The following is a 15,814-nucleotide window of genomic DNA, read 5'->3' on the forward strand; positions in this document are numbered from 1 at the left end:
TACAAGGAAAGATCCTTTTTTCTTTTCTTTTTTTAAAGGAAGAATGAAAAGCTGTGCGTCTCATTCCAGGGCATGTTGTATGCAAGAAAACGAGGTGTTTACCAAGGCTCTGATAGTAGTATAGTACACCCTTTTTTCCATTATCTCTACTGACACCTTACCTGGATATGTAGGTGTAGTTTCTAACCTCCAGAGCCCTTAATAATTTGGGACCTTCCTGGTTACAAAGACTACCATTTACTTTGTGCAATTCCCAGGTAGCAGTGATCACCTGAGATAACTGGGGACAGCATCTCACTGTCCCCCTTCCCTGCTTAAATCAAATCAAGGCATCTTTGGATGGTAAGTCTTCAAGGACATTTCACAGCCTAAATCTCCACATGTCTGCAGGAGCCTGGCTTTGATTCAGGCAAGCAGCAAGGCCTGTTTTGTCAAGCTTTTCTTGGAGACCACTGTCAAGGAGTGGGTTGTAGTTTACTTAGTACTCTTCCCTGTTATTTAATGGTAAGGTTTAATTTGTCTAAGTTTTGTGTAGCATTTAAGATATAATACGTTTTATTTACCTACTTCAATTTACACTGGAGTGCAAGAACCCAAAACAAATAATGAATAAAAAGCTAATAATCAATCATTCAAAACCATCATTTATAAATCTGCTTACCACGGAGCGTAGAACTTAATAAAGGTGACCCCCTTTGCAACAGTTTGGTCAAAGTCTTTTTCAGAGAGAGACAGGACTGTAGGCTGTGAAGAAAGAGACAAAAGCCAAACCTTAAAACTGGCTAAATCCTCTAAATTTCTGAAATATGTTATAGAAAAATTCACCAAAGTGCCACTGTTAGTATGTCTAGTCAGTATATCTGCTATGTACAATTATCAGGATCTACCCCTTCTATAACTTAACTATTTTCTCTCCATTTATATGCTAAGGAAAGAAATACTATGTGGTCAGTGTTGCTCGTTGTAGAAATAAAAGTGTCCCCATAGGTACCTTTACAGTATCTGAATGGCATAGTGCTTAGTAATTGAGAATCCCTCTTCATTTTTCTACATTTTCATTCATCTACTCATTAAAAATCTCTCATGCCTGTTTAAAGCAGATATCGTAGCCACACAGGTAATATCTTCAACAGCAGCTCTCCTTCCACTAATTTGTTACATTATGTGATTAAACACTGATTTGTTACCAGAAACAAACATTTCATGCTGGATTTTCGGTAAATGGTATGAGTGGTGGGACAAAATGGCAGTAACATTTTGCTTACATGCAGATTTGGTATGTTGGGTCATCACAGAGAATTACACCAAGTAAGCAAAACTTCTGCTCTAAAACTCGTGTGTAGGAAGGGGAAGGCTTCTAGTGAAATACAAAGGTTATTCTGTCAGTAGTAACAAAATCCACTTTCTAGAGAAGCCTCAAATTACAACCAGGAAAATTAAAATAAAGGAGAGAATTGACTCTGCCACCCATACTACTTTTACTGCAATAAACGATAAAACATTAATGCAATCCATGAGATCTAAACTGAAAGTTCACTACAAGAAGTGTCCAAACCTAATCAACCTTGTAGATGATCTCCCGAGGTCCCTTCCAGCCCTAATGTCTATGAAATCTATGCCTAAGGAGAGCATAGGTAATATTTAGATACTTAAGTCACAAAGAGTAATCCTAAACAATTCTGTTCAGCAGCCACAAAACCATTTAGGTGCTTAAGTCCCTGGCGCATTACATTTAAAACATGATTAACCTGTTGATAACATCTTAAATGGCATAGCGGCCTTAAATAGTAACCTGGCCACACATTCAGGTTAATTTATGGCTGGTACTTGCTGGTACAGGGGGAGCCTGGGATCACGATCCTGGGCTCTGCCCACTTTAGCAAGTAAAGCACAACTAGGATCTACTCCCCAGCTCCAAAACTCTGTGCGCAAAACTTTACTCTAGTGTTAACTATTTTAGTTTAGCAGTGGCTATATAGCTTCTAACATGCGACATGGCGTGGCATGGCAGGAAGCATGACTGTTGAGATCACAGATCAGATCACACCTTTAAGTTAATGTTTGCTAGGGGCCTTAGATTCACAAAGCACCTCCAATATGGTCTGAAAATATCTACAGAGTTGCTACATATGACACATAGGTCGCACAAAGCAAAATTTATCTACTGTATTATGTCAAAGTATTTTTTACTGGAGAGAACTTACCTAAAAATTCGATAAAAACTTTTATCTATGCATTACAAGAGGCAAAACAAATTTCTCATTTAGTTTCTCTACTCGTTTAGAACAGATACTGATCAAAACATCCTTCAAAATTGCAGATAGTTGTTAGGATGATGCTATGACTCAAGTGACCTCTATTTTAATTTTGACCACCTCCACATTGTGACAAGCCTAAACTACTAATTTATATTTTCCTTTGTAATTCTTTTACTTTTTCCAGTCTTGGAGCTTCTTCCTTCCCTTCCTATATATACAGTATCCTTTTTCTTCAGCTGCTCTATTTCTATCTTTTCCCTTTTTCAGCTCAGAATGCCATTTGTGACATTCATCTCAACAGCTACCAAATGTGATGTCACAAAGCCTGATAAAATGAGCAAAGCAGCAAGAAGTTTCAAAGATCAAACATGAAGATCATATTGTAAAGCTAAACAACTTATTGCGACAATTATGACATGTTAGTTACTTATTATTACTATTATTCTTCAAAGTTTTCCAACTCCTCAGGTTAGTAAAGGCATCATGAATGCTTACGGTTATATAAGCTATTCAATAACTGCTACACTAAAATAGTTAACAGTAGACTAAAGTTTTGCACACAAAAAGTTTGGTCCAATTTACAATTTAAGTTTTTGTTTATAGATTGTTAAATGTTATTAAGAAGAATGTTAAAATTAAAATCTTGACATGGTATGGTAGAGCTAGAAAACAAACAAAACCCTGCACATGGTAGTCGCATAGAGACATAGTTATGGGGTGTTAAAGCAATTTTAGTTATTTAGTTAGTCATGCAGTCTACGTTAGCCCAGGGTAAAATAATTAAGAGATTTACAGGCAATGTTATGGTTTTAAGAGAATATTATACTATTATTTTAGCCATCAAACCCTATGGGACAGAAGGAGATCTGTTCTTTATGTATCTTTATGGCATACCGGCACTTACATCAACATGGATGGGTCCTGGAGGCTGCTGTGGACCTTCAGGTGGTTTATCAGCAGCTGGTGCCTTCTTGGAGTTCTGTAGTTGGGAATCTACATATTCCTTTAAGGAATCCAGATCTCTCTTTCCTTTATACTGGTCAGCCTAAAATTAATCAAGTCATTTGTGAAACTACAGATTGTCAGTTTAATATTACCAAAAGTTTTTCTTTAATTAAAAATGGTAAATATAGGTTTCCCTTGCTTTATGCAGGTTCTGTCTGCAAATTCACTCTTATGCTATGACCCTTTTTATACCAAAAATTCATTGTATGCAAGGTAAATTCACTCTTACGCGATCAGTGTGGTGGAAGCCCGCGGTCAGCTGCTTTGTGTGGTGCATTGTGAGAGGGGCACACACCAAAATATAGTCTCCGGTGTGGATCTGTGCTCCTTGCTTGTTGTCTGCGACGTGTTTTTGTAGTTGCCATCCCCACTATGGCTTCTAAGTGTCACACTAGCTTATCTCCTACCCTTCTACCTGGTCCATCAATGAAGCTTTCATCACCTTCTCTTCACACCAACTAAACATTCACCACCACCCCATGCCTGTGTGTACTGTCTGCTGTTGGTGAGTACCAAAATTGTCTTGTAAAAGTGGTAGAAATGAGTCTGGGGGTCAGTACAGTTGAGGTCTTGGAACATATCCCTATTTGTTACATTGTAAAGTGGATTTACATTGTAAAATATCCCTTTACATGAATTCAAGTTATGCACCATTTTCCAGGAATGCATGTACAGCAAAAAACAAGGGAAACCTGTATGAAGAAATGCCTGTATTCTGCATGCTCATAACAAAAACTCTAATTAATCTATAAACCTACCTGTGAGGCTTCAGAATTGCCATGGACTCCTTCCCTTGTGCTTCAGAGCACCTGACTGTTCATTTAAAAGAACCACTACTTTAAAAAATAGATGCCTAGAGCCAACCATGAAATTAGAAACACAGCTTTAGACATTTTTTTCCTTCAAAATTCACTTCAATTGTTAAGAAAATAAAAAGAACAATAGGATTTCAACTTCCATCCTGGTCCAAACTGTTGTCATCACTGTGGTTAAATCTAATACTTTGGCATTGCTAAAAGAAAAAAACAAGTGGTTTTGAGAGGTGCGTCATGATGTTCAATCATGACTGCCTCTGCACTTTGCCTGGAAGTGCCCTTATTGAAGTTAGTTCTGGGAGTGCTGGGGTTCAGCTAGAAGTCATAAAGGGAAGACAAACTCTGACCTGCTTGCAACAAAGACAAAAGAAGTGATCTTAACATTAGGAGTGTTAGCTCCAGTTCTGAAACTCTACCAGAAGCCCACACCCTGATTTGGTACAGATATAGTTAGATCTAAGAGCCACAGTACTGGTTCAAACACCTCCTCCAGTCACAGGTCTTTTAAGAATCCTAAATGACAAGGATCAGAACTCTTCTGCAGCATTTGTGGTTTCAGGCCCAACCCCTGAAATGACTGGCTCCACCTTGGCAATACTTGTCAGAAGCTCTTTTATGGAGCTGCAGTATTCAGTTCTGGATCTTGGATCTCAGTATCAGCCTCAGCAGGTGTTTGGCTCTGAAAAGTCTTGGATTTGGAACACCTATTGAAGTGTGTGTGTGTGTGTGTGTGTGTGTGTGTGTCAGACAGACAGACAGACAGACTGCTTCCTTAGTCTTTTCCTGTCTTTTGGATCCCTTCTGGTCTAAATTATAAGGGGAGATCAAATAAAATGAACCTGGAAAGTCTGTACCTGCTTATTCCTTTCCATTTCAGCAGAGCAGAAATCATACCCATTCTACCTCCACCACTTTATTCCCTCTTTTCAAGAGCAGTGATGCAGGACCAGATTTCAATTATGAGGAAAAGGATGATGCTGTTAGACATAACAATGCTAAACCTCTCTTAATGGACAGCATCATAACCACCTTTCTTCCACATGGGACAACTATAAATGATTCCAAGAGCTGGTAGGTCACAACTGCTGAAGGTTTTACTTATGCTGCATTTGTCCACGAAAGAATGTCTAATACTGAGACATGAAAGTCCAGCACAAGAGACCATCATATATGTTGCTAATAATATCACCAGAAATCTTTAGGTCACTGTTATTTCACCAGAGGTGGCTCCTCTTTATCAAACACAACAACAAGAAGTTAGTTCTTTTTCTTGTTTCATCTTTTCTCCTAGCACCTGGTTTTGGAAGTAGCTGGACAGTCCAAAGGAATCAGAGCAACTTCATTCTCATTAATGGAGAAATCCAAGACATAGACCCATACTGTCAAGAAAACCTACTCTGAAGCAACCTCAGCTTGTTAACATGCAGGAGAGTCCTGAAAAGATACCACTTTTTTGGAAACCACCTCATGTATAGAGCATCAGCCATACATCAGCATTAAGCAGCTGAAAGGGATTTTGGAGAGTCAGCCATGTTCCCACTGGTCAACAGCTTTCAGGCCAGATCCAAGTAAGGACACAGGGACTTGAGTCCAAAATTATGATCCAAAAATCTCTTGCTCAGTGGCTACCTAGCTCTGGGAATTCCTAGGTGTACTAAGTCCCTCTCTGTTTGATGTAGAAGTGAAACTATGCAGAAAAGAAAGCAAGATTCATGGGGCCACAAAAAGAAGGATCATTAATCAGCCTCGGGGATAGTTCTAGATTCTGGTCCCTGCTCCCTAGACCATTATTTCATCCAATGAGTGTTTGAATGAAAATAAAAATACTACTTAATGCAAGGCTTATTTGCTGCTGGCCAAGTACACTGCTTCTTCAGATTCACTCTTGTCATTTCCCTAACTTCTCCAGAGTCATCTTTACATTTTTTTCAATTAAGGGAAAGAAAATAAGTCAACTGGGGCCACAAGATTCAATCTCAGCTTTGTAAGGAGGAATACATGTGGCCTCAACAGGCACTGCTCTGCTGGATGAGTTGGCCACTACTCACACATTATTCTGCCAAAGTAATCTACTCAGGAGGAGGTACACAGCTTTTTACCATGACTATTTCATCAGTACTTTCAGACACTTAATAGCACATATGGATAAAATGAAAACACTCAAAGACACACAGAATTCTCACACGAATTGGTGTATTCTGAGGTATCTGTCTCTGGATCACAAACATGCTATTGCTTTCGTTATTTGCAGAACAGGTACTCCATTTGAAGCTTTATGTGTGGTCCAAACAAGTTCACATCCGACACAAACTGACCTGTCTGCATCTCCATCTTTCTCTCTCTTGCAATGGAGCTTTCAAATAAGCCAGCTTAAAATCTCCTCCCAACTTGACAACACAAACCACCCACGTACTTTACAATGGAAAAAATGATGTTGATCACATGCTGAATTTGCAGACTCACCTTTTCACCATTCGTAAACCAGAGGAGGGTGGGATATCCTCGAACTTGGTTCTCAGAGCAGACTTCAGAATGCTGAGTACAATCAACCTGAAGTTTAAAATAATTAAAATTATTTACATTCATAAAATAAAATCAAGTGTTTTCATACTCAACTTCATATCCCTGAAATTTGGTATCTTACAATATATACCAACAGAAACCCATGGCTTGTCAGAAGATAAAAAAATGCAAGTCTTGTCTTGAAAGTCTGTCAGTGTTCCACAGTATCCCTCAAGTTGATTTAGGGAGAGTATGGGGAGAAGCACAGAAGAACAAAAGGTCTATCATTACCTGCTCTCATTAAAACAATTGCTCAGGCTTTGCAGAATGAAAAATATAACCCAGGCAGTAAAAGCACACAAAGCTCAGATGTAAGAACTTTAAGGCTTAATTTTCAGCACATGGATTTCCTGGCTCACCCCTTTTTAGGAAATTGGAGCTGTCTTTGAAATCAGAAATTACATCAAGTTCTAGCAACTTGATTTTAATACGAGGGAAATTCCACATGCTAGTAAAGCGACTTTAAGGCAAGTTCAACTGTAATTTTGCCAAAAGCCAATCTATTAGGAAACTGACTTAGAAATATGATCCACGATTCAACATCTGCTTGAGATAGCGCATTGAAGTTAACATTAGGAATTATTTGTCACAGGTCGCTGAAAACAAAGTGAGGTCAACCCCAAAGACTGCACACAATCTAGTCACAAGGTGGTAGTGCTACTGAACATTCTTCATCTGGATTACATGTCGGTCTTGCTTCAACCTATGTCAAGGTCATGTTTCCCCCTTACTTAGAGAATTACTTTCTTAGATAAAATATAGTCTCAGCTCAAAAATGTCATGATATCCAATAAAACAAAACTGGCTAGACATAAGACAAAATGTCTTGCTTTTATCAAGGAACAAATGCCAGAATACTGCTCAGTGCAAGACCACTAAACTTTTGGAAAGCACTAGATTTTCTAACTGAATGAAAACACAATGGGTAACTTTTTAGCAAGATAGTTAAGCCAAGTAAGGCCTGTCCCTAGTTGTTTCCCCCACCCCACAACCTTTTTGTCCCGATAGGTCAAGCAGGGGTTCCAGGCATGCTATTTACATTGATGCATTTGATACAGAACAAAACATTTGATACAGAACAAAAAAGCCAAAATCCTCTGGTACTTTTGTACTCAGAAATCAAAATTGTGTTTACATTTCTAAGGAGAAGTTATTCTGACCTACAGGACCCTAAAACCTACTCTTCCAAATTTAAAGAATTTTTCAAAATCATTTCAAATAAGGAGAAGCTAACATTACCAGTAACAACCCAAAACGCTACTGAGATAGCGAAAGGAGAGACTACTTATTGCCCCTCTGTAGCATTCACAATGTCAGTAGCAGTTTCACTTATAAATTAGTGCCATCTATCTACTATCAATTTAAACCTTTAAAGAGGTTAAGAATTTAAAAGGTAGCCATTATTTTCCATTGGATAGCCTGGAGGGACTGAGACTGTTAAGCCACCAGGACTTCAAGCATGGGTCAGCAAGTAAAGCAAGTAACTGCAATTGCCAGACCACCTGCATACCTCTGCACAGAAGTCACGCCAGGTAAAAGTAACAAGCTCCCATGGTTAATACACCACAGAATCTGGTTATCATCCCTAAGGAAAATAGTAAAGCAAGGTAAGATATCAGTTTTTAAGATGGAAGACCCTCAGAAAGCTTAAAACAGTTTTGTGGGGTGAAGAAAACAGAAAAAAGCTCTTCACAGTTTCATAGTTGTTAGGGGCTGGAAGGAACCTTACAAATCATCAGGTCTAGCCCCCCCTGCACTTGGGCAGGAAAGACTGCTGGGGTCAGATGATTAAGGGCTTTATTAGATCTAAGATTTACCTTGGTGTAGAGAACAGAGGGACAATAATTTTTACTCCTCAAAATAAATCTTAGCTATTTATCAAGCATTGGCAACAGACAAATGCAACATAATAGAAAGCAAACTATACATATTCCTCCCAACACCTACATTTCTTGACCTTTATATTTTTGCTTCTCTACAACACACAGGGAGTTGTTGTTTATATAATTTCCGCTAAGTTTTTGTTTAAAATGAATAATCCTGACAATTTAGAACTGTCCTTCTCTTCAAAACAAACATTAGTGGGTATATACATGGATATATGCAAGAAAAATATCAAGTTCAAAGTTAAAATGGATCTATGAAGGTAGACTGACTTACCAAGTGCTAAACAAAAAATAAAGGAAGACTTAAGAGTGTTCACAATGAATTACATTATACTTGGCTAATATATTAGTCCAAATGATGTGTAATTTCTGTTTGGTAAGAGCTTTCCACCTACCTTGCCAACTTTGACAATGTCAGAATGTTCAAAGACTGACGCCAGCTGTTCCCAGGTTGGGGCCAAGGCCTTGCAATGGCCACACCAAGGGGCAAAGAACTTGATAAAGTGATTGCCTTTAAAAAAAAAAAAAGACAGATTCAATTCTCATGTACCTGAAACACTGAGCTATACACCACCGATTAGGAACATATCAAGGTATTTCCAAATGAAATGAGGGGTATGCTGAAAATATAATGGTAAGGATAAAAGACTGATATTATTTTAAATACTGCCTGTTTAAATTTGCATTCACCTCTGAATGTCTCAGACTAAACACAACCAACGAAAGCAGCCATTATTGTTTCAATATTCTATCCAAAGTGTTTTATTCACCTACCCATCTTCACCAAAACTAACCTCTCCACATACAAATCAGTGAAGTCGAAGGGTTATTAAAAGCCTATTATTCTTACTGTAATAAGTCACATGGCTGACCTGCATAACTCAAAAGTGGAAATCAACGAAAGGGAGAAAGAAATTAAGTAAAATAGCATAATTTCAGAAGAGGGTTTAACATTAAGCACATTTCTAAAATAAGACCATCATATAGCTATTTCACTGATTATTTAACTTGCTCCTCATTCCTTATCATGTTCCTCATATATTCCTGTCTACGTTTATCTAACTCACAAACATAATCTCTTTGGCAAAGGGATTTTTACTGCTGTGCAGGGCATCAGACAACCTACATCTAACGGTCTATTGAAAAGGTACAATAACTATTCCATGGTAACTAAATGAAGGAAGGTCCACAAAAGACAAGTTTTTGCTTCAGATCTACAGAGTTTAACAGGCAGAGAAAAAGATTAATGAGGCAAAAGAAAATAAATTACTGGCACCAATTTTTTGACTGGGATTACTGCCTCCATTTTTACTCAGTTATTAGCCCCAGCATTATTTCATGGCTTAGTTTCTTAACCAAGTACCACATAAATAAGAACATAACAAGTATGGAATCTATTGACTCAGTCCTGTGGTTTTTAATCTCTGATTAACCTTTCAATTGGCGAGCAGGCCCATAACTTCTACAGGGTGTGTCATACATCAAGACCACCAACCTTTTCTGATGTGGTCTAAACATTAGCTACTGGACATTCTGCGCTACAGAATAATCAGCATCCCAAAGAAGGGGCCAACGTAACTTGGGTTATGACACTAACAGCAGTGGCAGGCCTGACACAGGAGAATGTTGTCCCAGAGGGAGACAGGGTTCAGGACTGCATGCTAGGTCTAAGAAGTGACCAAGGGAGCCCAGTCTGGCTTTCCATGCCCCAACTCTGGAGCTGAGGGAGTTCCTGTCCCACATGACAGCCACAGAGAACAGGGTAGATCCTGGGGCCTGAGAAGTCTGGCTTCGCTCTCTTTTGTGGCCACCTTCTACCACTGCTACTTAAAAATAATTTCATAAGACAAGACCAAACCGAAACCCAACAAAACAGACGTGTGTAGCCACACAACTTGGTCGCTACTGAATTTTAAAGGTCAGTTGTAGAAAATGGCTAGAAAATGGCTGTAGGAATCTTTTATAATGGTAAAAATTAGAAAATATAAATATAAAGATCTTTACCAACTCACCCTATAAACTTAATAGCAAACTTTTCGTGACCAAAGGGAAGAGATACCTCCACGGTTCAATGATCAGAGCATGTTTGCAAATGCCAATGCTTAAAGTGAGAGCTGTCCCTAGGAGTTTGCAGGGCCTAGGACATATCAGCACGTGTGGAGCCAGGGGGTGGCGAGCGGCCGGAGTGCAAGGCTGAGGGTGGGGGTTGGTGAGCAACCAGAGCACGGAGCAGGGAAGTGGGTGGCAAGAGGCTGCAGTACGGAGCCAATGGTGTGCAGCAGCCACCCCAACTTACCCCACCCAGAGACAGCCCTGCTAAGGTTTAAAAAATACCCACATCCAATTTAAAGATGGTTAAAAGCAAGTTTTGATACTGACAGTGGTCATATAAGTTGTCAGTACCCTCTAAAAAAGGCTCAAGGTGAAGTTACACATTACATTTAGATCATACTGTGGGTATTTAAAATGCAAGAGTCTGCACGTTGAAGTGTGTTAACTTGTGCTAAGTGCCCTCTGAGCATCTCAAAGTTATGCCACTTCAGGTACAGGTTAACGAGCAATGTTCAGTCTGCCAGTATCCCAGGATGCCCCTCCACCCCACACCCAGAGCAGGGATAGAGCCCAGGTCTGGCTCCTTGCTGTGCCCCTGCTCTCCAGTCCTCAAGAGGCAGGTGAGATATGTGCAGGCAAGAAACTGTATTAATCCTTAACGTGTGACTGTCCACAGCAAGCTTGAACTTGAACACCACTTAACTTTCCACAGATTTAGTACAGTCTAAGGTAAGGGTAATGTGTAACTTCACCCTCAGAGAAGAATTCTTGATACAGTTCTTTTTTTTATTAAGCCACCCCTACAGAGAAGCATTTTAGGAAACCAGAAAGTGGGAGACTTAAGTTTGGATGACGCAATCTGTAGAGCCATCTGGAAATTCTTTCAATTTAATCAACACAGATCACTTTTAAAAGTACTAGCAGCTGTCTTGTCAGTGGTGTTACATAGGCACAAGAACAAAAAACAGACTAAACTGTGACCCTTCAGAAATGCTATCTAGGGAAAGGACTGCTATCATATGTGGATCTACTGGTGTCACCTATTAAGTATGCTCAACACTTCCCACTTTAAAGCTGGCTACAGCTTTACTAAATTAACCATTTGGAATGAAACTTTCCATGCTGGGTGTTCTTTGTTGAGCTCAAGAGAGCTCAGCTGTCTCTGAGAATAAGGGGAAAATACCTTGTTTTGCCCGTATGCTCTTGAAACCTTTTCTTTGAAATGCTGTACAGCAGCGACTAGAAATTTAGCAATAGCTGGGCCTTTGTGTCAAGGGATGTGCTTTTTCTCAGCATCACAAACACCTTAACAAACTTGGCCACATAATAGGCTTTGGAAGGGGTAGCGGTGAAGAGGGAGTTTCTGTACACTGAAGAGACTTATTAGAGTAGGGGTCAGCAACATTTTTGGGCAGAGCACCAAAAAAATCCACAACCTTGATTTGTAAGGTGCTGGTGTGCTGGGGTGGACAGCAGGGGAGCTGCAAGGGGCCAATTCTTGTTGTGGTAGTGCAGCTCTGGCACCTTCCCCGGGGCACACATGCCAAGCAAAATAGCTTCGCACGCCACGCTTGTGCAAACATGCTGGGGGTTGCCTACCACTATATTAGCGCTTACCAGTAAAACTTAAAGATTCAATCTTCACTAAGCCTTTTAACCTTTTACAACTTCCAGTGCTGACCAGACTGTGTGAGATGCTCCAGCCAAGGGCTATGAGGTCAAGGAATGGCTAATCCTATAAGCATGGGTGTCAAACTCATCATGCCCCAAGGGCTATGAGATGAGTGGCACTGGGCCAGTCCTCAGGCCGAATCAAGCCTGTGGATGGGCCCTGCATGCTGGATCCAGCTTGTGAGCCCAGTTCAGTGCAGTGCCACCAAAAGCATATACCCTACACTGGCCTGGAGCATAGAATGTATCCCTGAGTGTCACCCACAGTGTGCACCAGAGCTGCCCCACACTACTCATGCAGGATATGGGTCTGGTATGGCCAGTGGTGCAGAAATCCAATCCAAGACCCATGGATGGCACCAGGGGCCAAATGTCAGGAATCCATAGGCTGGATATTTGACATACCTGCTATAAAGGCTTCTCACAGATGCTCTGGGATGGGGACCAGAACTGCATGGCTGAATCATGACCAATGCTGCTCTAGCAAAAGCTAAAATGTAAACTCTTGCACAGCCATCAATGAACTGACAGCAGCTGTTGACTACTCAGCCAAAAGCTATTGCCAATTCTGCAACAGCTATGAAGGAGTTAACATTGTAGCCTGAACCCTGAAGAGTGAACTCCACCCCCGCCCTCACTAAGGCCAGCAGGGGAAGAAACACAACAGCCAATTTACAACATCTCCATGCTACCATTCCAGCTTAGAAAATCAGCTTCCCCGCTTAAGACATGCACCTGAATTTTTTAGGGCTGCTTTCGGTGGGGGAGAAAGGTACACAGAGTATGAAAGTAAATATGGGATTTTGGAATCAGTGGTTTGGTAAGGCAGACTGAGGGGAACTGTGTGTGTAGACAGGGAGAAGAGTGACTGATATCTAGCCCTGTGAGCTTGTGGAAGATACAGGATGGAGAGGCTGAGATCAGGTAAAGAAGTGAGAAAACTGGAGTAGAACTAGAAACCTAGATTAATGAATCAAAAAGGGAGAGGGTGGAGAGACAGAACTGACAAGGAACTGGGTTGCATAGGGAGACTGACTGGTTGGGGAAAAAACATAAGGTGGAGCTGAAAAAATAAGGGTGAATGAGGAGCCCCGCAGGAATCAGTTTGCAGAAAAATGGAATCAAATCAGAAGGCAACTAGGAGAGGAAAAAGGTGCAGACTGAGCAAAGGGGCCAGGGTGCAGAGCCTTGACAACTTCTAGCATTTTGACTGCTTCACTTTGTCATCTGAACCCATTCTTTTAATGTAGTTGCACGTGCTATAATAAAAGTGATCAGTTTTGTAAGCAATATGTAGTGCTCTCTTTTAACTTCTTATAGATTTGGGGTGAAAAGATGGGAGGAACCTGAGTTTAAAAACTAATCTCCCTGTTGGAGACTTTTCTAAGTGAAAGCCTACCTTGGTTACAGCTACAGAAAATCAATTAAATTACCTTCTGCTACATGCATCTTGAAGTTGCCTGCTGAGAGTTCATACAGTCCTTGTTTAGGTTCAGGGTCTTTTGGTGGTTCCAGGTCAGATTCTTGTTCCTATTAAAAAAAGAAATAAAATGAGTGCCATTTCTGCCTTATACATCAAATGTACAATGATTGAACTGCACACCTCAAGTAGATCTCTCACTTACATAGTGCTCTGTCTATAATACTGCTGCATGGTAGAATAAACTGATCTATAATCCCTATTTTAAGTTTTTCAAATTCCCCAAATGTTTCCAAATTCAGCTTTATACTTGATACATCTTAATAAATAGTATTCAAAATTAGTGTACACTAACAAATCTATTATACAGAAAGCAACTATCACCATTACCAGGATAACTGCACTTCAGACCATCCTGGCCTCTGGAAGTGTACCCTGCCACTGTCCCCTCCCCAGCAGACCTCTGGCCTCCAGCTGTCACTTGGCTCAAGGTGGAATCACGGGGTTCTTGCTCCCAGACTGGGCCTTGGCTACAGTCCCTTGTCTTTCTACTCCAATTACCTCAGCAAATCTAGCCTTGGCTTGGACCCTGTGCTTTTATTCCCTGAGAAGCAATGACAATGGTAGTCAGCGAAGAGACAGCTTCTTTAAAAGCAAAGTTTTTCAATTTATCACAGAAAGCATTTCAGAAAAAGTACAACTTAAAAATAATAAATCAGCCTTTGTATGCATGTCTGCTTTTCCCTGGATCTGGAAGGGAGCAACTCCTTCAAATGCTTTCACAGATCCAGTCTTTCAGCCTTGTCTCCATGTCAAATCTCACTAAAGACTAACTTACTTTCTTTTCCTTAGGTCCCCTTTACACATGCAGGTAAAGGCACAATGGAATCCAATGTGTGACTTGCAAAATCACACCACAGGAGGTGTGATTGTAGGATCATGCATTATAGATTTCATAGTTTTCATAGATATTAGGGCTGGAAGGGACCTCGGGAGATCATCGAGTCCAGCCCCCCGCCCAAAGGGCAGGAAGTCAGCTGGGGTCATAGGATCCCAGCAAGATAAGCATCCAATTTACTCTTGAAGGTGTTCAGAGTAGGTGCTTGAACCACCACCAATGGCAGGCTGTTCCAGACCTTGGGGGCTTGGACAGTAAAGAAATTCTTCCTTACGTCCAACCTGAAATGGTCTTGCTGGAGTTTATAACCATTTGACCTAGTCATCCCTTGAGGCGCTCTGGTGAACAAACATTCCCCCAGATACTGGTGGTCACCCCTGATAAACTTATAGGTGGCCATCAGATCACCCCTGAGCCTGCGCTTTTCCAGGCTAAAGAGCCCCATGGCTCTCAGCCTGTCGTCCTAAGGTTTGTTTTCCTAACCTCTGATCATGCGCGTGGCTCTCCTCTGGACTCTCTCAAGCTTCTCCACATACTTTTTGAATTGTGCAGCCCAAAACTGGACACAGTACTCCAGCTGTGGCCTCACCAAGGCCGAGTACAAGGGGAGAATGACGTCCTGGGATTTGCCTGAGAAGCATCTATGGATGCAAACCAGCGTTTTGGTTGCTTTACTAGCCTCAGCATCGCATTGGAGGCTCATGTTCATCTTGTGGTCAGTGATGACCTCCAAGCCTCTTTCTTCTGTGGTGCTAGCCAGCGTAGCACTGCCGAGCCTATAAGGATGCTGCAGGTTTTTCTTCCCAAGGTGGAGAACCTTGCATTTTTTGGTGTTAAACACCATCAGGTTCTCGTCTGCCCATTTGCTGAGCCTGTCCAGCTCAGCCTGGAACACCCTCCTGTCTTCTGGTGTGGATGCTTTGCCCCAAAGTTTGGTGTCATCAGCGAACTTGGCCAGTCTGCTCCTAACTCCAATGTCCACATCATTAATGAAGATGTTGAACAATATAGGTCCAAGGACAGAGCCTTGGGCGACCCTACTGGTCACAGGACACCATGATGAGTGACTGCTAGTTTCGCCAAGAGGTGATCATGGGATACCAGATCAAAGGCTTTTTTGAAGTCAAGATCTTCTGCCTTGTCCAGGTGATAGGTCACCTGGTCGTAGAAGGAAATGAGATTGGTCAAGCAAGACCTACCCACAATAAACCCATGCTGGCTATCCCCTAGGATGTTGGCCTTGGCCA

General features: G+C 41.0%; 1 protein-coding gene across 1 annotated transcript in view; it reads right to left on the bottom strand.

Moving 5' to 3' along the window:
* TXNDC5 (thioredoxin domain containing 5) overlaps positions 1-15,814 on the bottom strand; it is a 39,881-nt gene that overhangs the window by 7,339 nt on the left and 16,728 nt on the right. The window contains exons 4-8 of the mRNA XM_090039169.1: positions 13,683-13,779; positions 8,922-9,037; positions 6,542-6,628; positions 3,163-3,303; positions 662-744 (exon numbers count right to left, since the gene is read on the bottom strand). Of these exons, the coding sequence (XP_089895295.1) occupies positions 662-744; positions 3,163-3,303; positions 6,542-6,628; positions 8,922-9,037; positions 13,683-13,779 (524 nt within the window). The remainder of the gene's footprint in view (positions 1-661; positions 745-3,162; positions 3,304-6,541; positions 6,629-8,921; positions 9,038-13,682; positions 13,780-15,814) is intronic.

This window comes from Crocodylus siamensis, chromosome 3 (assembly GCF_052110815.1).
Source record: "Crocodylus siamensis isolate JL-2025a chromosome 3, ASM5211081v1, whole genome shotgun sequence".
NCBI lineage: Eukaryota > Metazoa > Chordata > Crocodylia > Crocodylidae > Crocodylus > Crocodylus siamensis.